The sequence below is a fragment of the Meles meles genome, chromosome 7 (genome assembly GCF_922984935.1).
Source record: "Meles meles chromosome 7, mMelMel3.1 paternal haplotype, whole genome shotgun sequence".
Classification (NCBI taxonomy): domain Eukaryota; kingdom Metazoa; phylum Chordata; class Mammalia; order Carnivora; family Mustelidae; genus Meles; species Meles meles.
Window position 1 is genome coordinate 96,268,428 of NC_060072.1, and position 26,222 is coordinate 96,294,649.

A 26,222-nucleotide genomic window follows, 5' to 3' on the forward strand; every position below is an offset into this window, starting at 1 on the left:
CCCCCTCTGTCCGTGGTGTTCTTGTGAGCTACTCCGCCACCTTTCACCCTGTTGCCCCCGAAACTCGCCGGCATTTCCTATCATTTTCAGGCATGGGAGAGAAAAAAGGAAGCGGGAGCCAGTCTCATAAGAGCCAGGCTTTTACGATTCTGTAAGCATCCGTCTGAAACACCCATCTGTGATGATCCCTTCCCCACATGCTCCAATGATAGTCCCAGGGAGCAAGAACCCTCAGCTATCAAATTTCCCTACCTCTTGAAGCCGGGCATTCTCCCTCAGAGAGGGATGAGCACAGCAAATTGGGACATTTGCTTACCCCAAACTCTTAGAGATTTAGCACCAACGGTTATTTTCAGGGATTCTTGGGGTCTGATTCTGCTGTGGAATGGGGCCAGGTTGTGAGATGTCTCCACGGCGCTTTAGTGCAGTTTCTTTTCTTTTTTTTTTTTTTAATATTTTTTATTTATTTGACAGAGAGAAATCACAACTAGGCAGAGAGGCAGGCAGAGAGAGAGGAGGAAGCAGGCTCTCTGCAGAGCAGAGAGCCTGATGTGGGGCTCGATCCCAGGACTCTGGGATCATGACCTGAGCTGAAGGCAGAGGCTTTAACCCACTGAGCCACCCAGGCGCCCCTTTAGTGCAGTTTCTAAAGGCCGCAGAGAGGGCCTCCCTGATGGAAGGAACTTCTCACCAAGGATAGAATGTTAAAGGACTTCTCTCTCAATAAAGGCTGCTAAATACACTGTAATAAAAGGATCCCAGGGGTGCCTGGGTGGCTCAGTCAATAAAGCATCTGCCTTTGGCTCAGGTCGTGATCATCCCACCTGGGGGCTCCCTGCTCAGCGGGGAGCCTGCTGCTCCCTCTCCCTTTACCCCTCCCCCCACTCATGCTCTCTCTCCCTCGCTTGGGCTCAATCTCTCTCTCAAATAAATAAAATCTTTTAAAAAAGAAAAGGACTTCGTAATTTAGACTTCCAGGATTCACAGGGGTCCTAGAATTGGTCAGAAGTCAAAGATGGAGAGAAAAACACCTTAATTCAGAGGGCCTCTCAAACTGATCTGGCTTCACAGGTCCCTAGATTTAAAATCTTGGGGAAAGATGGGTGCTGAGAGACCTAGACAGTTTGTACACTTTGAAAGATTTCCATATTGAGGTCTCAGATTGAGAAAAACTTCACAGACCTATGGAAATTAGAGGGCCGGAGATACTCAGATATACCTGGGCTAAATTAGCTACTTTATAAAGATATTTTGTGTCTTCTCACAGTAGTGTCCAGTGTAATAGAATGAGAATGCCGGATCTGAAACCAGATTGTCTGCACTGGAATTCTGGCCACTCAGCTCTGTGATCTTGGGTAAATTACTTATCTCTGTTTCTTCATCTGTAATACAGGGATAATAATAGTAACTACTTCACAGGGTTGTTGTGAGAATGAAATAGGTTAACACATGAAAAGTGCTTAGACCAAGGACTTGGCATGAGAGTTGCATACATATTAGCCATCATTATTAACTCCCTAGGGGTACCTCAACTGGATTTGGAGTCTGGGCAGCCAACTGGAAAGGCCTGCTTAGGAGTGTCTTGTGAATGTGATTTGCATAACGGTTGAGGCCCTGCTGACGTCAGGGGTCACTACAGCTCCAGGTCAGATCTAGTCCTGGAAGTAGCTCCTGCCACAGAACAGTCCCACAATCACCCCACCTACCTTGCTTCCTACCCAACTCTTGAAGCACCAGGAAGTGAAACAAAGCAGCAGAGCCCCGTGCCTCCAACTCACCCTTGTCTCTGTCATCCCAACCCCCAAGAGTCTACTTCCTCTTCCCTCTTTTACCTTTCATCTCCTATCCTTCAGGCCTCCCAGAATGGGGCCACATTTGGGAAGAAGACAGGAGATATTAAACACAAGTGAGGTGAGCTTCCCCTCCTTCCTCCCACCCCCATTTCCTTATTCCATTTGTGTCTACCGTGTGTAGAAAGAGCCAAACTGTTTCCCACTCAAACTGAAATAATCTGTCCTGATGCTGGGAACATTCCATCCGAAGGACAGATTTACCACAGAGTCCTAATTTTTGAATCAAAAGTTTCATTGGGCAGTTTTGAATCGTTCTAAGGGAAGGGAGACTTCTATCAAGGGTAACTGTCTCAGAGAAGGGTCAACCTCTTGGGGAGGCTTTCAGGACCATCTGTGTGGTCAGCCATGTCCTCATTCTGACGTCCAAATCGTTCTGGGACCCTCCACTGGGTTGGGGCAGTCCCAGATTTGGACCTCTCCCCACTCCCACGCCCAACCTCACATTCTCAGCTGTTTCACTGGATGTTGCATCAGGGAGGGTGATGAAATCAGTGTCCGCGGATTTTACCCATGGATGCAACAGGCTGAAGGACCGGCCAGGGTCACTAACACGGTACACCTTCGACTCCCCAGAACTCCCGGACTTCCTAGTTGTGGGATAGGGGCTGGGTGCTAGAAGATCTAAATTTGACTCCTAGCCCTTGCTTACGCTGGTATCCCAAAAGAACCACGCCTAAACCCCATAGGTCCTATGAAACTTCTGGCCACTAAGGCTGAGGAATCAGACGGAAGAGCCCTCCTAGCCTCCACAGCGAGTCCTGAAGAGGGAGCAGTTATACCTTATATGGCATTATACGGCTTCCCAGTTCACAAAGTCCCCTCGAGTCGTGGACTCTCTTCCAGTGAAAATGAGTGCTCCCAAGGGAGAAAAAGAAGCCCCCTGGGTCCTAGATAGAGGGCACCAGGTGGGAATCAAGCTTCATTCCAAACTGAGCTTGCTATCCTACGGGGAAATAAACAAATGCTTCTGTCTTTGGTTTTTCCTCAGGCAGGAGGTAAGGAAATTAGGTGCTGGGGGCGGGGGAAGGATACAGCCTTTCGAGGCAAAAAGATGAGGGAAAGGTCAAACAGGAAGGAACTTGAGACTAGATTCATTTAAATATTCATTCCTCCTACCGCCACCCCCTCCACAGCCACCACGATTCATGGAGAGCATTACACACATGCCCCATCCCAGGCCTCCAGCCACAGCAACCACACGTCTCATTTCCCTTGGAGCTGAGGCTGCATACCTGGGCTCCCCACGGAAGGGGATGATGCAGGGAGGGGAATCCCACCTGCTGTGAGTCACCTGCTGCTATAAAGGGCGGGCCTTACAATGCAGGGACCTTAAAAAGAGACTCAGAGACAAGGGGAGAAAACAGCAGGAAGCAGCTCAGAAACTCAGTGAATAACAGAAGGAACCAAAGCAGAGGCACGCAGGACTGATAGCATCAGGCTCAGAAGAGAGGGAAGTGGGCAGAGATTCCACAAGGACCCGTGTGAGGCACAGAGCCAGCCAGATTTGAGAAGCAGGCGACGGGATGCTGGGGCGCAGGGTTCTGATGCTGCTGTTGCCGCCGCCGTTGCTGCTGCTGCCACTGCTGCTGCCGCTGCCCTGGCTGGCTGAGACCCGGGTGGTGCCTGAGGGCAGTCGCCCTTCCTGGGTCCGGGGCCAGCAGCTCTCACAGCAGCTCTGCACGCTGGCCTGGAGCACACATCCTCCGATGGGGCATGTGGTAAGTCACGGGCTCTGGTGCCAAACAGGAGACTCTCCAAGGCTGCAGTGGAAGACTGTGGCTTTGGATGGAAGCTGGAGGGTCGAGGGTCATCAGAGAGTAAGAGAGGAAGGGGGGCGGGGCGAGGAGTGGTGTTCCTGGGAAAGGTGTGGGCCTGAGGGTCCCAGTGGAGTTTGAAAGTATTTCTCTTATCTCTTCACTCTTCCCACCCCTCCTCCATTCCAGGACTTACCAAGAGAAGAGGAAGATGACGAGACTACACAGGAGGTCCCCCGCATCCAGTGTGGGGATGGCTGTGATCCCCAAGGACTCGAAGACAACAGTCAGGTAGTAAGAGGAGGCTGGACCACAAGGAAGAGGGACTGGGACATTGTTGGGTATCATGGTGAACTAGCAAAAGTTCTGTCCTTGTCCATTCAACTTGCTATATAACAAATACCATAGACCAGGTGGCTTATAAACATCAAAAATAATTTAGTTCTCACTGTTCTGGAGACTGGAAGTCGGAGATCAGGGTGCTGGCATGATCAGGTGAGGGCCGTCTTCCAGACTCCAGACCTCTCATTGTATCTTCATATGACAAAAGGGCCTTGGGAGTTCCGTGGGTCTCTTTTAGAAGAGTACCAGATGCGTTCAAGAGGGCCCCACTCTCCTGACTTCATCACCTCTTGAAAGCCCTTCCTCCTAATACCATTATATTGGGGAGTTAGAATTCGACATATGAATTTTGTGGGGACACATTTAGCCCACAGCAGTGTCTAAGAATGGCAAAAACTGGGTGGGTCTTTGGAGAATGGAGTAGGAGGAAGGGATCTGTTTTTTCACTGCTTTCTTCCCCCCCCCACCCCCACCCCAGTTCTGCTTACAAAGGATCCACCAGGGCCTGGTTTTTTATGAGAAGCTGCTGGGCTCAGACATTTTCACAGGGGAGCCTTCTCCACTCCCCGACGGCCCTGTGGGCCAGCTTCACGCCTCCCTCCTGGGCCTGAGGCAACTCTTGCAGGTATGAACCAGGGGCCTGGAGAATGGGGGCTTGCAGGTACCACAGGTGAGGACTGGAGGGTGAAGGATCTCAAGTTCTCTCTGATTGTGTCCTGTGTCCTTTCAGCCTGAGGGTCACCACTGGGAGACTGAACAAACTCCAAGCCCCAGTCCCAGCCAGCCATGGCAGCGCCTCCTTCTCCGCTTCAAGATCCTTCGCAGCCTCCAGGCCTTTGTGGCTGTAGCTGCCCGGGTCTTTGCCCATGGAGCAGCAACCCTGAGCCCCTAAGGCCAACGGCTTAAGGATGGCACCCAGATCTCCATGGCTCAGGAGGGCCAAAATCAGTCAGCCAGGTACCTGGGAGCCGACAAGTTAATTCGTCCATTAATTCTAATGAGACTTGCATAAGTTGATAATTACCAATACTAATTTATGCTGCTGATCTAGGACCAAGTTGAGTATTTATTAAGTAGGAAGGGAAAACTTGAGATTATTTATCCTCAGGGCAGCAGCTTGGGGAGAATTATTTATTTTATTTATTCTGAATTATGTACTTTTTTCAATAAAGACTTATTTATGTGGATATCTGAGTGTGATTTCTAGGCTTGGTTGGGAAACAGGGCCAAAGCACTATAGTATGCATCCTTCTGTTCTATATCCTCAGTGGAGGGGCTCTATCCTCATGACCTCTGGTGTACTCATAGAGTAAGAGGGATCTTTTTGTTCTGGATCCCTGTATAGCTGAGCAAGATGAATGGGATTACCAAGGATTAAGACTAGGAAGTTGGACCCATAAATGTGACTGCTTTTGCTGTCTGGCCCTGTGCCTCCTTACTTTCTCCAAGAGTGTATTTGGCCAAACACAGGAATCCCAGTCACTGCAGGATCAAAAGTTAGAGCTTTTTGAGCAGAAAGGGCATTCCAGAAAGATGGTGGTAAATCCCCCAAATTAATGGGATTCTCCCTGAGTGGTCATCTGTGAGCCCCATCAGAGGGTTTGACTACCCAAGGGGAGGTCAACTACCTTCGGAAACAAAAAGAAGGGGAAGGCTACTGTGGTCATTCCCCATCCATTTCTCCACAGTCACAAGATTAAAAACACATGGGCTTTGGAGTCAGACCCCGGTTTGTATCTTGGCTTTGTCACCAACCAGCTGAGTGACAATGGGCTAGTTATAGAACTGCTCACCATACCCCCCAACTCACAGATGGCTCCCAGCCCCCCTGGAAGAATCTAAGGGGCAGGAAAACCTGTTCTAAATAGCGGGATAAGGAGCACCTGGGTGGCTTAGTCATTAAGAGTCTGCCTTCAGCTCAGGTCATGATCCCAGGGTCCTAGGATTGAGCCCCGCATCAGGCTCCCTGCTCAGTGGGAAACCTGCTTCTCCCTCTCCCCGTCCTCCTGCTTGTGTTCCCTCTCTCGTTGTGTCTCTGTCAAATAAATAAATAAAATCTTTGAAAAATAATACATAAACGGAGGAGTAAGAAGAAAAACATTACAAGAGGGTGCCTACTCAGATGGCTGGAAGACAGGTCATGTTTGCTGACCTCGATCCTACATGGCCTGCTGGTGTCTCCAAGGACATTAGTCTTTGTGAGCAGAGAAGAAAAGAAGTTCAGAGAGTAAACACTTCTAGGTCAGCACAAAGTTTATTAGCCACCTCTGCTCAGAAGGGCCTCTTTCTGAAGAGGACGATTCCTCTAACATACCAGCCAGAAAACAGCCATACGTACAGGGCCTCACTTTCATTCCATCTCAAGTTATACTAGAAAAAAATAGCAGTTGTCCTGGGATTCCCTGGGAATGACTAACGTGTGAGATTGTCTGGAAGCCAATGGTAAACATTCAAGGTTCTAAGTTCGGGGAACATGGTTTTTGCCCAGATCCACACCCAAGGAATAGAAATTCTCCTTTCAGATAAGCAATATATTGTACAAAAGAATGAATGGTTATCTTAATAGAGAAATATCTAAGACCCAGGGCTTCTCTTCCTCTGTAAAAATACCAAATTCTATCTAATGCTATAAAAAGTGATCCCTAAATTCCCAGCTACCCTACCATCCCTGGCCTCCAAGAGTGATTCATCTCCTAAGCATTGAGGAAGTGGAGCCTAAACGGAGTAAATTATTGTGCAAAGCTTCACAGAATATTAGATTGGCAGGATCATTTTAGGGCAAGGAATGGGTGTGGCCAGCTTGGGGGGCAGGGAACGTTTATCTCCTATTCCCTTCTGCTGAGGGGAGCTTCGCATGGTGGGCTGAAGCAGGAAGCTCTCAGTCTCAGCAGAAAACAGAGGAATATAGGCCTTGAATCAGGAGTGAGGGGGAGAAGGAAGGAAAAGGTTATTCTAGACATGAAAGAACCAGAAGAGAGAAATGGAATCCTATCACACACATGTCTCTGTTCCCTATGGATGGCGAATGCTAGTGGGCACCACGTTAGCCTTACCAACTATTCAAATGTTGACATCCTCCTTTACTGGAAAGAAGCCACTTCAAGTGCCTGATTCCCCTCAACACCGCCTAACTGTGCTGGCCTATCCTCAGAACTCCTGTACCTCCCCAAGCAGCAGCTGGCCTCAAAGATCCTAATTGGAGCCATGGCTAACATCTCTTCTGGTTTCTTGGTGCCCCTTCCTTACCCATAGTCTGCCTTTATTTCCCACTCCCAATGCCAGAGTTAACCAGCTTGCAACAGGTTTTCCATCCTTGGAGAGCAACACTGTGATGTGGGGGGTAGAAGGGACAAAAGATACAGGAAGAACAGAGGAAATGTTGTTCCTAGTAGTCAGAAGGGATCAAGGGCCCATCCGTGTGGAAATGGCTGGGGTGGAAGACGTAAGCCTCGTCCATGGTGTTCTGTCCAGCAAACAGAGGGTCACCATTTGTCATGATTTCTTCAATCTTCATAGTGTTTCTGAAGACTAAAGTAGTCCAAAGAAAGAAATCAGGCCCTGATCTTAAGTAAGGACTTCCCAACCCAGCAGGGAAAATGAGGGAGGATGGCAGCAGAGGTCTGAACAAGGCCCCAGGAGGCACTTAGGTCGGGGAAGGAGGGAGCATGTACATTTCCTAATAAAAGGAATCACAAAGAAATGAGCCTCCCTCCAAAGAGGAGCTTAGAGCTCAGCTTTTTCTATAATGGGTAAGGGAGCGCAGTCGGTAAAGGGAACGTGTCCCCTCTTCCCGAGCTCCATCTCATCACTTACTTTCCATTTCATCAGTGTTCAAGTGTCTCAGGTCATGGGGCAAATCTGGCTCTGGCACTGCCTGGGACGCAGGGTCTAGAAGAGGCTCCAGCCTCAGCTCTGGTCCCACGTTTGGCTCCGGCATTCTTGGTACCACATCTAGTGTGGGCTCCGGCAGGGGCTCGAGGGCTGGCCCGAGGTCCAGGCCTGCCTCTAGCAGTGGCCCTAACTCCAGGCCTGTCTCTTGCTCTAGCAATGGCGCCAGGCCCGACTCCAGCTCAGATGACTCCGCCTCTGGCTCCAGCTTAAGGTCTGGCAGTTGCTGCAGCTCATCGACCTGTCTGGATACCGCAACACAAAGGTGCAGGGCTGGTTGCTTAGGGGAAGTGGGGAATGGCAGAGCAAGCAGAGACTATCTCTCTAGGCTAAGAAGGCAACAGAGCGGGAGTGGGGTGGGCAGCCCCTGGGTGGCTCAGTCAGTTAAGCGTCTGACTCTTGATTTCAGCTCAGGTCATGATCTCAGGATTGTGAGATCAAGCCCCAGGTCAGGCTCCATGCTCAGTGCGGCAGAATCTGCTTGAGATTCTCTCTCTGCCTCTCCCTCTACCACCTCAGCCCACCCCACTGCTCACCCGCTTTCTCTCTCTCAAATAAATAAATACAGTCTTAAAAAATAAAGAAGAAGAAGGCAACAGAGCAACAGAGCAGAGGGCTTAAGAGCACAGGCTTTGGAATCAGGCTTGCCAGAGTTTGAGCCCTATCATTTATTGGATGGATGACCTTTAGCTTTCTGAGCCTCAGATTTATCGTCGATAAAATGGGAACACCACCACCTAATAGAATATGAGAGGCAGTAGGATGGTTAAACGCAGGACTTTGGAGATTCTCCTGTCGGCTTTGAAGAAGCAAGCCACCAGGAGTCCTATGGCTCCGAGAAAATAAATTCAGCCAACAATCACTTGAGCTTTGAAGAGAACCACAAACCTCAGATGAGACCGAAGTCCTAACTGAAACTCTGGACTGCAGCCTCTTGAGGCCCTGAGCAAAGAACTCAGCTAAGCCATGACCAGACTCTTGATCCATGGAAAATGTGAGATAATAAATGGGTGTTGGGGTGCCTGGGTGGCTCAGTGGGTTAAGCCTCTGTCTTCAGCCCAGGTCATGATCTCAGGGTCCTGGGATGGAGCCCTGCATCAGGCTCTCAGCTCAGCAGGGAGCCTGCTTCCCTCTCTCCCTCTGCCTGCTTCTCTGCCTACTTGTGATCTCTCTGTCAAATAAATAAATGAAATCTTTAAAGAAAAATAAATAAATGGGTGTTGTTTTAAGATTTAAAAAAAAAAAAAAAGCAGGACTTTGGAATCTGGCAGACCTGGATCATTTATTAGCTAGGTACCATAAGCATGCCACAGTAACCCTCACATTCTTCGGCTACAGAGGTTCATACCCACGGCCACCTCATGGGCCTAGTACGGAGATTCAATAAATCAGAAACTAAACACAGACATTTAGTCCCATATCTGCCATTTGAGAAATTTTCCTTAAAAGTGGCTGTTATCACCTACTTGGGTGGGTTCTCAAAAGGATTCAATAAAATGAAAAAAAAAAAAAAAAAAAAACAACAACCCACAAAACCCTGTTGTTAAAAAAGTATTTAGTACCATGCTTCAAGTAGCTGCCCAGGAACATCAGTGGTGATGGCAGGTATTAGCAGGGAAGGCCTATAGAAACAACCTAAGGATGGCAGTGGAACACTAGGGAGGAAAGAGGATGGCAGAACCAGAAAAAAACCCTAGAGGCTCAAGAGTATGGGTTAGTAGGAGAGAAGGTCAGCGAGGTGAACTGGGCAGATCTGGGTCACTCCATCAGCCAACAAGGGTTAGGGAGGATGGGTAGGGAAGCACATCTCTCACCTGTTAGAGACCACGATGAGCTTATGTTTCAGGTATTTCCTCCGTTCTTCGAGATTAACTGTGGGGCACATATGCAGGAGGACAGGAACGTCAGGGGGCTGGACGCACAGCTCAAGGACCCCTCACGCAAATGGTCCTGATAACCATGTCTCCCCACTAACAAGCGGCATCCTGGGTACAAAGCCTTTCACTTCTCAGGCTATCCATTTTTCCATGTCTGGAGGAAAGGTGTTAGGTTTCTAGATGTCTGAGAACCCCTGCCACCTTCCAGGGACGTGTGTCAATGCTTCTCACCCTTCTCTTGGTAGTAGCGCCCGAAAGCCTCATCCCGGGGGATCCGGGGATAGAGGAAGCGCAGTGGGTTCTCCGGGATGTTCTCCTCGGTGAGCAGCTGGTAGTGGCGAATGATTTTGGTCAGTGGGAGAGACTGCAGCACGTCCTTGGTGAAAGGCTGCACGGAGTAGATGAGCACCCTGTCTGTAGAAGGGACATGGGAACACGCAGGCATGAAAGAGGAGGCTGGGCCTGGGACGACCCCGCCCTGCCTGTCCAAACCCAAGCCCACTGAGAGATTGCAGACAGAGCCAGGGAAGCCCGGGGCGACCAAGGGGCAGAGCAGACCGGCTCTGGGGACCTCGAGGGCAAAGCTGCTGACCGTCATCCTGGTGTTCCACCCATGAGCAGGTAATGCCCCCTTCTGATGTTTCGCTGAAGCGCAGTAAAAAGGTGCCAGACATGGTCTTCTTGAGCAGCTTGCGCTCCTGGCTCCGGCTCACGAAGCCCATGATGCGTCTGAAACACAGAAAGGCTGCTATGAGGCCGACCCGCCTCCCTGCTCCCCCACTCTCCCTGTCTGGGGAGAGAGGGCCAGGTTCTGGGGCCTTGCTCTTGGCCAAGTCACTTCATCTTACTGACAGTATTGGTATCTGCCTTCCATGGTTGGAGGAGGTACGAGGCTTCCGCGAAGTCACAGAGACGAATAGCACCTTGTAAGAGGCAAAGTGCTGTACAAATGAGCAGGCAGGGTCGTGCAAAGCGTGTGGGCTTGCAGTCAGACAGGCCTGGGTTTGAATTCCAACTACACCCGTTGGGTGAATTCCTGAACATCTCTGCGACCCCACGTGGTTGCAAGGATTACAGAGAGAACTCATAAAGAGCACTCGGCAAGCTCCCTGGGGCTCAGTGGACACTGGGCGTGCGCTGGCTATAACTATTTTTGCACACTGGAGTGTGTGTGGCCTTGCAATCTTGCACCAGTGTTTGCTCTCTCCCTTTCCGCCACAGGAGGGCGCACGGGTCCCCTCTCAAGGCCAGAAAGCCAGAAAGGGAGTGGTGGGGAGAGGGAGGCTGACCAAGGCCTTACCCATCATTCCAGAGATCCTTCAGGTGGTCATGTACCAGCTCCAGAATTTTGTCTAACCACGTCCAGAATGGTAGCTTGCCAGGAGGGCTCTCTCGCTGCAGGAGGAATGGGAAAGCAGGAAGAGACGTGGAGGTGTCCGCAGTGAGCAGAACGTGTACGGAAGGGAAGGACTAGGGTTTGTGTAGGAGCTAGATCTGGCCGCATGGGATGCAGGGAGTTACCTTAGTGAAGTCAGCCCAGGACAACAATGCACCCTCCGTCCTACAGTTCTGCCCTGAGGGAAGACAAGCAGTTCAGATAAACTGGAAGGAGGCAAGGCCAGGGTCCCTGGAACAGAAAGGATGGAGGGCTGGGGAGACAACAGCGAGGGAAAGGCTGAGGGAAAAGGAGGTCTGTACCAAACAGCTTGTTCCTCAGCATGCTCAGCTGGTCTGGGTCAAGGCCTCGGCCAACGTAGGAGGAGAACTGCCAACTGAGAGCAGGACCCAGCAAGCTCCAGGGGGCCTTGGGGGGGCTGGAGAAGAACTGCTGACTCTGCAAGGGTGGGAAGAATGGCTCAGAAGAAGCGCCCTCATCCCAAGCTTCCACACCCCTCCTGGCCATCCTTCGCTGTTGGCCCCATCTCCTACCTGGGGGTTTGAGCTAAGCAGATTGAACCAAAGAACCGAGGCCCAGGCAATGGAGACTTGGTTCATGTTAGAAATAATCACCACAGGGAGGGTGTCCGTCTGAAGAGAAAACAGGAGTCAGTGGGGGGGATGCAATGTTTCTAGCTTCGACAGGGGCAACGGGGGAGAATTTCCCAAGGCTTCTTTTAACCCCTTCTTAATGCCTTCAGCCAAATCTGCTTCATTTCTCCCTGCCCTCCATTTTCACTCACTTGTAGCTCCTCCTGCAGACCCTGGTAGGTGTATTTGACGGTAATGCTTATAATGTGCAGTTCCTCTGTCACACCCAGCATTCCCTAGGACAGCCGAAGACACAACCGTCAGACAGCTGAAGACACAACCGTCAGAGGGCCCTTTGGCAAGTTCCTCCCATTCCCCCCATTCTCTCTGTCCAGGCCTCACCTTATTGCAGCCCTTTCCTGAACCACCTGAACGTTGCTCCACCAGAGTCTGTGAGTTGAGAGGAGGAGAGAAAAATGCCAGAGTGCAGATGTCAAGGTCCCTGGAACCCCTGTTTTGCCTCAAGACTTCCCAAGACCTGGGAACTTCCTTCAGCCTGTTCCACTGGACCAGACACTTAAGCTACTAGCCCTTCTTACCAGGTAGCGGAAGTCCCAAATTAAGCCCTGACTCTGCCCTTTCTCGGGGGTCAAAGTTTTCTGGTTTGAGGTTAGAATGTTGAACTTCCGGAAGCTAGTTCAGGGGGAAGAAGATATATGGAGAACAGAAGGAGAGTTACTGTAAAAACTCAGCAGGAAAAACAACAAATATTTCACCTCATGTCGGTTCTCCCTTCTCCCTTTGTCCATACCCCAACCAAATCAACCTCCTCCTTGCCTGCGCCCCCATGTGGTTGTGCAGGTCGCGCAGCGCCCAGATGTTTGCAGCATCCTTGTCAGACACCTACCTTTGTGATTGAGGAGGATTCCTGAAAAGAAATAAAAAAAAAAAAAAAAATCACTGGGAAGCAAAATCAGTGTAGAAATTAGGAATTTAGTCTTTAGGATCAGATAGACCTGGGTTCAAACCCAGATCTGTGCTCACTAGCCATGTGGCCTTGCACAGGAGACACACTCTCTCTGGGCTTGTTTCTTCATTTGAATGGTGCACTGATAATACCTAACTCATAGGGTCCCTGTGACGAACAAGGACTCGACAAGCTGCATGTTATGTAGTGCTTAACAAAAGTGAGGAGTTCATTTCTGAGGTAGGAATGACGGGGTAAGGACACAACCCCAGGGCCTTATGGTGAAGAGTGCGTGTCTCCTCTGCCCCAGCAGCCTATGCCCCAGCCTCCCCGTGGTCCCATGTGCCCCAACGGACCTGTCAATGGAGACTTCTGCAGTCAGTGACTCATTGCCTTCCTGGAGTCTCACCAGCAGCCTAGGGGAAAAGGAGGTGGATAGGGAAAAGCAGTCAGTCTCCACCTCCTGGATAGATCGAATGTTTGAAGAAGATAAGGCTAAGAGATTAGAAGACCTAGGTGAGGGGAGGAAAAGAAGAATAAGAATAAGAATAAGGAGAAGGCGAACCATAAGAGACTATGGACTCTGAAAAACAACCTGAGGGTTTTGAAGGGTCAGGGGTGGGAGGTTGGGGCAACCTGAGGGTTTTGAAGGGTCAAGGGTGGGAGGTTGGGGGAACAGGTGGTGGGTAATGGGGAGGGCACGTTTTGCATGGAGCACTGGGTGTTGTGCAAAAAGAATGAATACTGTTACGCTGAAAAAATAAATAAAATGGAAAAAAAAAAGAATAAGAATAAGGAGGAGGAGGAGGAGGAGAAAGAGAAAGAGAAGGAGAAGAGGAAGAGGAGGAGGAGGAGGTAGGTGGATTGAGGAGAAAAGAGAGAAGACAAGAGCAGAAAGATCTGTAAAGTCAGAAAGCAAACAGTAGTACCAGGGCTGGAAAAAGGAAGCAGGAATGAGTTCTGAAATGCCAACCTTGTTTGGACAGTGAACTTGGTCCCAGTCTTGAGGATGAGGGGTCGATGGGGAGTTTGGGGCATGCAGGGCTGGATTTCTACCACAAAGGCTCTGCAGAGAGAGATGGAGGAGAGAATAGAGCTCAGTCTCTGTAAGGATGGCTCCTCTTACTCTTTCTGCCCTCCCAGGAGCTCCCGCCCTGGCCTCTAGACCTTTGGAGCAGGTGGTGTAGCAACTCTATGACCTGAGCCTCCCGCAGTTCCACGCCTCTGATCAGAGGGTCATTTTGATAGCTAACCAGGCATCTCAATCCCTTCAGCTCCTTCAACAGCTGGCGCAGGTGAAACAACAGCTTGGCTCCAGCTGTGAACCTGGGTGATGGGATTCCAGAGAGGGAGAGAGAACTGATGAGTGTCCTGGTACCCCCAGACAGGCTCCAGAAGTTCCCCTTTAACTAGACAGAGAGGAAGAAACTGACTGGGACTAAAAAAGAACCCAGAAAACATATGAAAGATGATGCAATATGACTGATAATCCGAGAGATAAAAATCAAAGCCACTTTCACATATGAAACTGCTGAGAGATTTATTTCTATAATGAAGCTACTTTTCATATGATGTTTGATATGTACTATTATTCTAAGTCCTTAATGTATTTATCCTTATAACAACTCTAAGAGGTGGCTACTATTATTAGTTCCATTTTACAGATAGTTAAACTGCAGCAGAGAAAGGCTAAGTGACTGGCTCAAGGTCATAGAACTAGTATGGAATGAGTGGGTGATCCAAGCAGTCTGGCTGCATAATCCATACTTTTTAAAGTAGGCTCCACCCCCAAAGTGGGGTTCAAACTCACCACCCCAAGATCAAGAGTCACACGCCCAACCTACCAAGTCAGTCTTAATACTTTTAACTTCTGTACTTCACTATCTCTATAACAAAAAATAATAACAGGCAATGTGGTGACAGGAAGCCAATTATATGCTACATATGAGCAAATAGACTAGGATAGCAATTTGGAACTAACGTCTAAAAAGACTCAAAAAACATGCACACCATTTGCAGTATTCCTTTTTTTTTTTTTTTTTTTTTGGTAGGTTCATGCCCAGCATGGACCCCAATACAGGACTTGAACTCACAACCCTGAGATTAAGACCTGAACTGAGATCAAGAGTTGGACACTTAACCTACTGAGTCACTAGGTGCCCCTGCAGTCTTCCATTTCTAAGCTGTATCGTAAGGAAATAATCACACAGCAACTATTAATCATATAGGTTCAATTGGTTTTAAGTTTATTAATTTAAGTCATCTCTATGCCCAACGTGGGGCCCGAACTCACAACCCCAAGATCAAGAGTCACACCCTCCAGAAACTGAGCCAGCCAGGTGCCCCAGGCTCAAATTTTTAACTTGCAAAAAATATCCGAAAATATTAAATTGTTAAAAATCACAAGATAGTACATATATGATATGACTCCTATTTAAAACAAATATACAGGGGCGCCTGGGTGGCTCAGTGGGTTAAAGCCTTTGCCTTTGGCTCAGGTCATGATCTCAGGGTCCTGGGATCGAGCCCCGCATCAGGCTCTCTGCTTAGTAGTAGTAGTAGTAGTAGAGAGTACTTAGTAGTAGGGAGTACTTAGTAGTAGGGAGTACTTAGCAGTAGGGAGCCTGCTTCTCCCTTTCTCTCTGCCTGCCTCTCTGCCTACTTGTGATCTCTGTCTGTCAAATAAATAAAAAATAAAATAAATAAAATAAATATACAGGGGGTACCTGGGTGGTTCAGTCAGTTAAGGACCTGCTTTCAGCTTGTGTCATGATCCTGAGTCCTGGGATCGAGCCCCATGTTGGGCTCTATGCTCAGTGGGGAGTTGGCTTCTCACTCTCTCCCTCTGCCCCCCCACCAAATAAATAAATAAATATTGAAAAACAAAACAAGGGATGCCTGGGTGGTTCAGTCAATTAAGCATCTGCCTTCAGCTCAAGTCATGATCCCAGTATCCTGGGATCAAGTCCTGCATAAGGCTCCTTGCTCAGCAGGGAGCCTGCTTCTCCCTCTGCCTGCCACTCCCCCTGCTTATGCTCGCTGGCATGCTCCCTCTCTGACAAATAAATAAAATCTTTATTTTTATTTCTTTTTTTTTTTTTTAAAGATTTTATTTATTTATTTGACAGAGAGAGATCACAAGTAGGCAGAGAGGCAGGCAGAGAGAGTGAGAGGGAAGCAGGCTCCCTGCTGAGCAGAGAGCCCGACGCGGGACTCGATCAGAGGACCCTGAGATCATGACCTGAGCCGAAGGCAGCAGCTTAAACCACTGAGCCACCCAGGCGCCCCTTTTATTTCTTTTTTAAAAAAAAGATTTTTGGGGCACCTGGGTGGCTTAGTCGTTAAGTGTCTGCCTTTGGTTCAGGTCATGATCCCCAGGGTCCTGGGATCGAGCCCTGTATCCCGCTCCCTGCTCAGCAGGAGGCTTGGTTCTCCCTTTTCCACTCTCCCTGCTTGTGTTCCCTCTCTCGATGTATTCCCTCTCTCACTGTATCTCTCTCGGTCAAATACATAAATAAAATCTTTTTAAAATTTTTAAATAAAAAGGGATGCCTGGGTGACTCAGTCAGTTAAGCCGCTGCCTTCGGCTCAGGTCATGATCCCAGGGTCCTGGGATCAAGTCCTGCATTGGGCTCCTTGCTCGGGAGGGAGCCTGTTTCTCTCTCTGCGTCAGCCTGCCACTCTGTCTGCTTGTGCGTGCTCTCTCTCTCTCTGACAAATAAATTTTTAAAAATTAAAAAAATAATAAAAAGATAAAAAAGATTTTATTTGGGGCATCTGGGTGGCTCAGTTGTTAATCGTCTACTTTTAGCTCAGGTCATGATCGCAGGGGCCAGGGATGGAGCCCCGCATCGGGCTCCCTGCTCAGCAGAGAGCTTGTTTCTCCCTCTCCCTCTGCTGCTCCCCCTGCTTGTACTCTCTCTGTCTGTCTCTCTCTGTGTCAAATAAATAAAATCTTTAAAAATAATAATAAAAGGGGAACCTGGGTGGCTCAGTGGGTTAAAGCCTCTGCCTTCGGCTCAGGTCATGATCCCAGGGTCCTGGGATGGAGCCCCACATCAGGAATCTCTGCTCAGCAGGGAGCCTGCCCCCGCCCCCTGCCTACTTGTGATCTCTGCCTGTCAAATAAATAAATAAAATCTTTAAAATAATAATAATAAATAAAAAAAGATTTTATTTGACAGAAAGAGAACAAGCAGGGGGAGCAGCAGAGGGAAGAGAGAAGCAGGCTCTCCGCTGAGCAGGGAGCCCAATGCAGGGCTCGATCTCAGCACCCTGGGATCATGACCTGGACCAAAGACAGATGCTTAAACAACTGAGCCACCCAGGAGCCCCAATTAAATCTTAAAAAACAAAACAAAACAATGAAACAAAGGATCAATACAATAACACTGCCAAAAGAAAAGGTGTATCTTTTAACCCAGGAATACCACTTTTGAGAATTTATATTACAGAAATAATTAGGGGGGCGCCTGGGTGGCTCAGTGGGTTAAAGCCTCTGCCTTCAGCTCGGGTCATGATCCCAGGATCCTGGGATCGAGCCCCGCATCGGGCTCTCTGCTCGGCAGGGAGCCTGCTTCCTCCTCTCTCTCTGTCTGCCTCTCTGCCTGCTTGTGATCTCTGTCTGTCAAATAAATAAATAAAATCTTTAAAAAAAAAAAAAAAGAAATAATTAGGGATATAAATAAAGATATAGCTAATGAGGACGTTTACTGCAGCACTGTTTAAAATAGCAAGAAATTGGGGTGCCTAGCTGGTTTAGTTGGAGCAGCACACAACTCTTGATCTCAGGGTTGTGAGTGTGAGCCCCACACTGGGTGTAGAGATTGTTTAAATAAATAAATAAACTTAAAAAAAAAATCCTTTCTCATCTTACAAAATGGTGGGTGAAAAGATGAGAAGCCAGATCCTAAGGAAAAGAAACCTGGAGCCAAGAAGGCTGATGCTGGCAGCAGGATGAAGGAGGGTAACCTCAAGGCTGAAACGCAAAGAAAGGGAAGCCCCATTGCAGCCCCAAACCCTGTCCTAGTCAGAGGAATTGGCACATACTTCCCATCAGCTATGTATTCCAGAAAGGCAATGTACAAAGGAAGTATTCAGCAGCTAAATCCAGAGTTGAAATGAAAAAGAAGGTTCCTGCTACTGTCACAAAACCAGTGGGTGGTGACAAGAATGGTGGTACTGGGGTGGTTAAACTTCCCCAAATGCCTAGGTATTATCCTACTGGAGATGGGGCTTGAAAGCTGTTGAGCCGTGGCAAAAAAACCGTTCAGGCAGCATGTGAGAAAACTGTGAGAAAGCTAGTGTCACCATTTTTTTTTTTTTAAGATTTTATTTATTGGGGCACCTGGGTGGCTCATTGCGTTAAAGCCTCTGCCTTCGGCTCAGGTCATGATCCCAGAGTTCTGGAATTGAGCCCCACATCAGGCTCTCTGCTCAGGAGGGAGTCTGCTTCCCCCCCTCTCTCTGCCTGCCTCTCTGCCTACTTGTGATCTTTCTCTGTCAGATAAATAAATAAATAATTTTTTTTAAAAAAGATTTTATTTATTTATTTGAGAGAGAGAGAGTATGAGTGGGGGGAAGGGCAGAGGGAGAGGAAGAAGGGGGGGCAGACTCCCTGTTGAGCAGGGAATCCCATTCAGGGCTTGATCCCAGGACCCTGAGATCATGATCTGAGAGGAACGCAGACACTTAACCTACTGAGCCACCCAGGCACTCCTCCAGGCACCACTGTGATCATCCTCCCTGGGCTCCACAGAGGCAAGAGGGTGGTTTTCCTGAAGCATTAGAACAGTGTGGCTTGCTACTTGTGACTGGACCTCTGGCCCTCAATCGAGTTCCTCTATGTAGAACACACTACAAATCTGTCATTGCCACCTCCACCAAAATTGCTATCAGCAGTGTGAAAATTCCCAAGCATCTCACTGACACTTACTTCAAGAAGAAGTTGCACAAACCCAGACACCAGGAGGGTGAGATATTCAACAGAAAAATGTGAGATTACAGAGCAGTGCAAGGTTGACCAGAAAGCTGTGGAATTGCAAATTCTGCCAAAACTCAAAGCTATTCCTCAGCTCCAGGGCTACCTCTGCTCTGTGTTTTCTCCCATGAATGGCGTTTACCCTCACAAACTGGGTACATTTTTTTTTTTTTACAAAGAATCTAATAACTGACCCATTTCCAAAAAAAAAAAAAAAAAAAAAGAAAGAAAGAAAGAAAAGGAAAGGAAAGGGAAGCAAAGAGAAGAGAGAGGGAGGGTGGGATGGAGAAGGAAAGAACAAAGGAAAGAGAGAGAGAGGGAGGGAGGGAAAAAGAAAGAGAGGGAGGGAGGGAGAGAAAGGGAGGGAGGGAAACAGAGAGAGGAAGGAAGAAAATGAGGGTAGGAAAGGAAGAAAAAGCTTGGAAAAAAAAAACCCAAAATATTTGTTGAATACATATAATGGAATATTACTCACTCATAAAAAGAATAAAGTCTTGCCATTTGCAATGACCTGGATGGAGCTAGTTTGCATTATGCTAAGTGAGTAAGTCAGTCAGAGAAAGACAAATACTGTATGATTTCATTCATATGTGGAATTTAAGAAACGAAACAGATGAACATAGTGAGGATAAAAAGAGGCATACCATTGGGGCGCCTGGGTGGTTCAGTGGTTTAAGCCTCTGCCTTTGGCTCAGGTCATGATCTCAGGGTCCTGGGATCCAGCCCCACATTGGGCTCTCTGCTCAGTGGGGAGCCTGTTTCTCCCTCTCTCTCTGCCTGCCTCTCTGCCTACTTATGACCTCTCTCTCTGTCAAATAAATAAATAAAATATTAAAAAAAAAAAAAAGAGGCATACCATTGAACTGACTCCTAAACCATAGAGAACAAACTGAGGGTTGCTAGAGGGAAGGTGGGCATAAGGGGGGCACTTGTGATGAGCACTGGGTATTGTATATAAGTGATGAATACCTAAATTCTATTCCTGAAACTATGGTAACTAACCTGGAATTTTAAAAAAATTTTGAAAAAATTTAAAAATTAAAAAGAGCAAGATATCACTAGTAGGTCAGAGTTTACCATGCCCTATACAAATGATGGCTATGTTTGCAATTGTAGTTTAAATAGTGATTCTGTATACCAAGCCCTATATATCTGTTTTCAATTTACCTGAACATTGTTGTGATTCATTCTTAATAGTTCACTTTTTATTTATTTACTTATTTACTTTTAAAGATTTTATTTATTTATCTGATAGAGAGAGAGAGAACAGGCAGTAGGAGTGGCAGGCAAAGGGAGAGGGAGAAGCAGACTCCCCACCAAGCAGGGAGCCCAACCCAGGGCTCGATCCCTGAACTTGGGAACTTGGGATCATGATCTGAGCCGAAGACAAACACTTAATCAATTGAGCCACCCAGATGCCTCAATAGTTTACTTTTTAAAATATTATTTAATTTTTTAAAAGTCAACTCTACCCCTAATATGGGGCTTGAACTCATGACTCCAAGATTAAGAGTTGCATGTTCTACCAACTGAGCCAGCCAGACACCCCCATATTTAATAAATAACAATGAATTTTCTCATTAGAAAATATTTAAAACAGTAGGTATTTTAAGTATATTGGAAGACATACTAGTTGTTTTTTCCCTATCACAAAAAAATTAATATAAAAGAGCTTACTTAAAAAAAAAAATAGCAAGAATGGGGTGCCTGGGTGGCTCAGTGGGTTAAAGCCTCTGCCTTTGGCTCAGGTCATGATCCCAGGGTCCTGGGATTGAGCCCCGCATTGGGCTCTCTGCTCAGTGGGGAGCCTGCTTCTCCCTCTCCCTGCCTCTTTGTCTACTTGTGATCTCTGTCAAATAAATAAATTAAAGAAAAATACCAAGAAAGAAAAAATCTAATGTCCAAACATAGAAGTTCATTAACTAAATTATGTTACCTCCATACAGGGAACTATGATGCAATCATTAAAAATAAAATGGGTGTGGGGCACCTGGGTGGCTCAGTCAGTTAGGCATCTGACTCTTGATCTCAGCTCAGGTCCTAATCTCAGGGTCGTGAGTTCAAGCCCCACGTTGGGCTCCATGCTGGGCATGGAGTCTACTTAAGCAAACAAACAAAGAGGCTCAAAAACATGGGTAAGGGGTGCCTGGCTGGCTCAGTCAGTAGGGCATGCAACTCTTGATCTCAGGGTAGTAGGGTTGAGTCCCACGTTGGGTGTAGAGTTTACTTAAAAAATAAATAAAATCTTAGAAAAAAAGAAACATCAGCTTTTCTTATTTAAAAAAATAAATAAATAACACAGGTAAATACTGTAATACACTGCTAAGTTAAAAAGCAAAACCAGGGGCGCCTGGGTGGCTCAGTGGGTTAAAGCCTCTGCCTTCGGCTCGGGTCATGATCCCAGGGTCTTGGGATCGAGCCCCGCGTCGGGCTCCCTGCTCGGCGGGGAGCCTGTTTCCTCCTCTCTCTCTGCCTGCCTCTCTGCCTACTTGTGATCTCTGTCTGTCAAATAAATAAATAAAATCTTAAAAAAATAAAAAATAAAAAAAATAAAAAGCAAAACCACAGTTCTCAAAACAGTACAAAAATACAATTTTTGTATAATGTTACAGTAGCTACATCTGGGCAATAAGATAATAGGTAATGGTCTTTCTTTTTTTCCAATATTATAGTCACTATAGTTTAAAAAAAAAAAGTAGTGGGGCAACTGGGTAGCTCAGCTGGTTAAGCAGCTGGCTTTGATCTTGGCTCTGATCATGATCTCACAGTCCTGGGATTGAGCCTTGTATCAGGTTCCGCACTCAGTTGGGAATCTGCTTAAGGATTCTCTCTCCCCCTCTGTCCCTCTCTCCTCCCCCGCCCTGCTTGTATTTATTCTCTCTCTTCTAACATAGATAAATACATCTTTAAAAAAAAGTAAAAAACCTATTTCTTAGGTGATTAAAAAGGAAGGAGAAACCAGCTTATGGCTTAAACCATTCCTTTCACCAAAGCAAAGACTGGGCTCTGGGTTCTCTGCGTGGTGAGAATGAAGAGGGGTTCACTGTGGTCAGACAAGGGAGCTGGGATCATTTGGGGAGCAGAGAGTAAGGACAGCAATATCTCCTGCCTAGATAGATCATTCATTACATGAACAAGAAAATTCATTACAATTCATGGTTTACAATTTACAAAGCACAGCGGCGTGGTTGGGACAAGGGCTGGGCGGGCTTCTCACCACTTCTCCAGCTGTTCCAACCCTCCATCTGAAGGGGCTCCGATGCAGGCTTTCTGCTGTTGGACTTTCCATTCCTCCAACTTGGGCAGCAGTAGCTCCACGAGGGTCGTTAACTGGCCTAGCAACGCTTTGATGGCATCCAGCACTTCCTAAGAAAAACATAAAGTAAGTAGTGAGCACTTCTCACCATCACCCTCCACCACCCAACTGGGGAGGAAGAGACAAAGAAGCCAAGGCTAAGAGACCAGGCCTCCCACATCCCTCATTTTCCCCATTCTCTGTTGCCCACTCCCTCTGTCTGCCTCCCACCTTTCTCCTTTTGTCCAGTTCATTGAGAGTCTCCTGCAGAAGCTGCTGCTGTCTCGTCTGATGGGGGTCTAAAGAGAGTGTCTTCACTGGATGACAGGAGCAGGAGTGAGACAAACGTTCCGACCTAGGGCCCCTTCCCCTCTCCATCCTGACCAGGACCTCGGGCAGATTTGGGGGCAGGGAGCAGGGGGCATTTTCAAGGGAGAAGAAGGGGACCCAAGCAAAGCAGAGGCACCTCTGGGCCCTCGGGCAGACTCTGAGTGGTCATGCCGGAACCAAAAGCCTACTTGATCTGCTGAGGCAGTTTGCCATGCATCTCCCCCAGCGTCCACCAGCTGGCCCTCAGCCACACCTCCAGCCTAACCTCCAGAGCACCGGCTGGCCCTTGGAGCTCTGCCTGGCAGTGGGGCTGCACCCAGTGCAGTTGGTGTAGTAGCCAGAGAAGATTACTGCTTCCTGGGGCTCTTCACTTCTCCCCTCTTCCACCCCTGGCCTCCCAGCAGGAACTGGTGTTTTGACCACCCCTCAGTGTGCTTGCTTCCTACCTTGGGCCTGGATCTTATATCGGAAGCAGAAGACATCCTGCTGGTCTTTCAGGTGGCAGATGGATTTCTTCAGTGTCTGGAGAGGGGATAAGACCCAGAGGAGGCTGCTTCTGTGGGAGGTGGCAGGCTGAGCCCTACTGACCCTAACTCTTCCCACATCCACCCACCTCCATCATAGCCTTTAATTCCAGGATCCGGGATTCAATCTCATGCTGCTGGCTCTCTACGGGTGCTTCGAGGACTGGCTCTCCTTGCTCCTGAAATAAGAGACTCTGAGCACATTTCAATTCTGATCTTTCATCCCTAAAATCCAGCCTGCAATTATATATATCATGGAATGTGGGGGAGGATCTTGTTCTGAGACAAACTTCTGAGTCCTTTCCACAGTCACTCTACTCCAGGAGCTTTCAAAATCACTACAAATTGTTCTTACCAACTGAGCCCTCTGAGCCTGGATCAGAATTCTTTTTTCTTCCAGAAGGAGATTAAAGATCATCTCAGCCAACTGGCTAGGGCCCTGGGGAAGACCCTGCAGCAGAAAGATAAACAATTGGCTGAACTCAACTGTCTTCAATGATCTAGCCCTCCAGACCTGCCCCCCAACTGATCCCAGTACGTCCCCCTCCTCCAGGGTCCCTAGTCCTCCCCCTCTTCACCACTGGTACCCTAAAACCTAGCCTCTTCCTAACAGGGTCATCTAGACTCTGCCTTTCTCTCTGCCAGTGATCCCCCCAAGTCCAGACCTTGTCCTCCCTTTGCCCGGATCTGCCCCCATCCTTTCACATCTCCAGGTCCTGTTCCATACCCTAAACCATACTCCTCTATACTCAGTTCCCTTTCTATTCAGCTTTTTGGCTCTTCCTGGCTCCTCCAAGTACCTGAATGTCCCGAGAGAATTTTCGCAAGTTGTGCTGTAGTAACAAGAGCTCAGGGTCCTGACTGCAGCGCCCACACTCGTTGTTCAGTTGGTCCAAGAAGTCGAAGAACAGCACGGTAGCCTTGGAATCATCATTGCCCAGTGCAGCCTCCTGCCTGGGGATCAGAAATCACAAGGATTAGTATCACTGCGCGGTTGCTACCGTTCTTCGAGGCCTTCTAACCCCGTCCTGCTTTTGGTGTCTCCGGGATCCTGGGCTCTCAGAAGAAAACACTGTCTTCATCCTACCCACATCCAACTTCTTGAGGCACTCACCAGTTCTGGTCTTCAATCCAGACAGCTAAGTACTGTCGAATGTCCACGGGCAGGAGGCTATCTGAGTACAGCTGGTGCAGCTGATCCTGAAGTGGGTTGTTGAGATTCTGCAACATCTCCCACTGCGCCATTTGGGGTCTGAGTCTGAAGGATGCAGGTTCCAACCGGAAATTGTGCTAGACTAAATCAGCCACAGTCTCATGACTGCTTATCACTACAATAAAGATTTTTAATTACACAGGTAAGAAAAAAAATGCGCACATACACATACAATTAAAGCTATATTGACCCCACTCCTAATCCTGGTCCCTTCCCCTCTTGTCTTCACAAGAACCAGTATTATCAATTTGGTTCACATTCTTCCAGAGAGTACTATTTAAGAGCTCTAGTGTGGGGGCCTCACACTAGAAAATTAATGATAATTTTCAAACACACACCAAGAAGAATGAATAGGACAAAAACCATCCATGTATCCATCATTCAGCTTCACTAAACAATATTTACACCATTTTTATTTCATCTATCACCCTCAATGAATTTATTTTAGATTTATTTGCTTGTGTTTGTATTCACTTACATCGTAGATCATAAATATTTATTTCAGCATGACCCCTGCTGGCCCCAAAACTTTATCAAGGGCTGAAACCTCTTTAAAGATAGGTATAACTTATAATCTGCTCTCCATACAGGAAGAAGGAACTCCATTCCAGATATTTAAATACTGCCCAAGGGGTCATTTAATCCCTAAGACTGTGATACTTCTAAGACCTCTATCGACCTCTGATTCTCTTTGTAGATTATCAACTTTGTGAAAGACCCAGAAATTTCTTCCCTCCATCCCCCCACCCCCATCAGGGTGGGGTCGGGCAAAGAAAGCAGAGGTGTTTGTTTTTTCACACTGAAATTTCACTCAAAACTGGTTCTTGTGTCACCAAGTAGGCTGGGCTAAGAATCTTTCTTCCTCCTTCCCCGCCCCTGCCATCTGTCTGTTTAGGAAATCAAAACTTACTCTTGCTGCAGCCTAAACCTAACAGAAAAGGGTATTTACATACATCCGTGGTCTAAAAAAGGTCACATGATCTTATTACAAATGAAAGAAAAATCTCTGGTGGAAGAGAGATTCTCTTCCACCAGTATGAATAATCATGAGATGCTTTTTAACCTCTTTGAAGTAGAAACACGGGGAGGAAAGGACTGGTCAGGAGTTCCTATTTTTCATTTTAAACCTTTTACTAGTGCTTAGCTTTTTAAACTATGCACCTGTACTGCTTTAAAACAAATAAATAAACAAACAAAAAACAAAAACAAAAAAATGGAGAGGCCCCACTTCTCCAGGAACGAATCTCAGCTATTATTAAAAGAGCAAGGTGGCAAGTTAACCCCGAGGTTTAAATACGAAAAAAAAAAAAAACAACAAAAACCCATGGTCTTCCCAAAATAGATCGCAAACACGAAGGTTAAAGGCTGTTAACACTTAAGTTTTTTCCCAGCATCTCCCTCTCTCTTAGGCATATATTTTGTGCTCAAACAGCTTTGGGGAAAAGAATTGCATTTTGTATGTGACCTCAGGCAAATCGTTTCACCTCTCTGTACCTTACACTTCTACATAACAATGAAGGAAGTGAAATCGTATCTACCTTCAGACATCGTTTTTTGTTTTTTTTTAATTTTTTTTATTTTTGGTGAGAATCAAAATTAAGACAGACCGGAAGGTAAAGGCATTGGCTAAGGGTATTGGAGGCTGCCAGGGAGTTTGGGAAGACGGGTGTTAGGGCTGGAGAGCTTAGCTGGATGGGGAGATTCGGTTATGCAGCAGGACACAGCTATTTCAACGTGGACGAAGTTTTACCACGCCCGGGGCCCGCTGCGTTTCCCACGGAGGAACTCGCGCCTTCACCCGACCCCCGCGCGCCCCCTCTGGGCCCGTACCTGGTAAGGGTCTCAATCCCGTCTCTCTCTAGCTGCACAGGGCAAGGCTTCCGGCCGCAAAAGCTCCAGCGCCCGGGCTCGCGCTCCGCCCTCGGCTTCGTCCCGCCCTCGGGTCCTCCCCCTTATAGTTGACCCTCCAGAGCGGAAGGCTGAACCTGGGAGCCCGCCATTCGCTGCCTGGCAACCGTGACGCTAGATGCCATTCAGCCAAACTTTCCTAAGTTCATTGGCGCCGCCACAATTCCTCCCCCCCGCGAGGCGGGACAGGAGGCGCCGAAACCACACCTCCAGTTCGAACGATTGGTGGGCTAGCTCAACTACGCCCCACCCCGTGCCCACGGAGGGAGGAGTTCGATTAATGGAATAGCCTGGGACTGGAACAGCTGATTTCCGAGAACCCT

The 26,222-nt window shown here is 47.8% G+C and overlaps 2 protein-coding genes across 3 annotated transcripts; one reads left to right on the forward strand and one right to left on the reverse strand.

The window, feature by feature from the left end:
* The first annotated feature begins 3,367 nt into the window (after positions 1-3,367).
* On the forward strand, positions 3,368-6,510 carry IL23A (interleukin 23 subunit alpha). The gene is made up of 4 exons (XM_046011219.1): positions 3,368-3,571; positions 3,797-3,898; positions 4,428-4,574; positions 4,680-6,510. Exons 1-4 carry the CDS (start codon positions 3,377-3,379, stop codon positions 4,839-4,841), a joined length of 606 nt encoding a protein of 201 aa, XP_045867175.1. The 5' UTR covers positions 3,368-3,376; the 3' UTR covers positions 4,842-6,510.
* Positions 6,185-25,910, reverse strand: STAT2 (signal transducer and activator of transcription 2). 2 transcript variants are annotated; one of them, XM_046011214.1, is made up of 24 exons: positions 25,822-25,910; positions 23,893-24,106; positions 23,579-23,732; positions 23,134-23,229; positions 22,868-22,957; positions 22,701-22,776; positions 22,156-22,223; positions 21,847-21,995; positions 13,817-13,975; positions 13,623-13,715; positions 13,006-13,065; positions 12,590-12,610; positions 12,282-12,375; positions 12,085-12,132; positions 11,895-11,978; positions 11,644-11,742; positions 11,413-11,548; positions 11,236-11,288; positions 11,015-11,109; positions 10,307-10,443; positions 9,946-10,128; positions 9,652-9,709; positions 7,763-8,082; positions 6,185-7,477 (listed from the first exon to the last, which is right to left on the reverse strand). In XM_046011214.1, the coding sequence occupies exons 2-24, from the start codon at positions 24,021-24,023 to the stop codon at positions 7,335-7,337; spliced, it is 2,547 nt and encodes an 848-aa protein (XP_045867170.1). In that variant the 5' UTR covers positions 24,024-24,106; positions 25,822-25,910; the 3' UTR covers positions 6,185-7,334. The 2 variants fall into 2 exon arrangements, with proteins under 2 accessions (XP_045867170.1, XP_045867169.1); XM_046011213.1 differs by having other exon boundaries at positions 22,156-22,241.
* Positions 25,911-26,222: the final 312 nt, after the last annotated feature.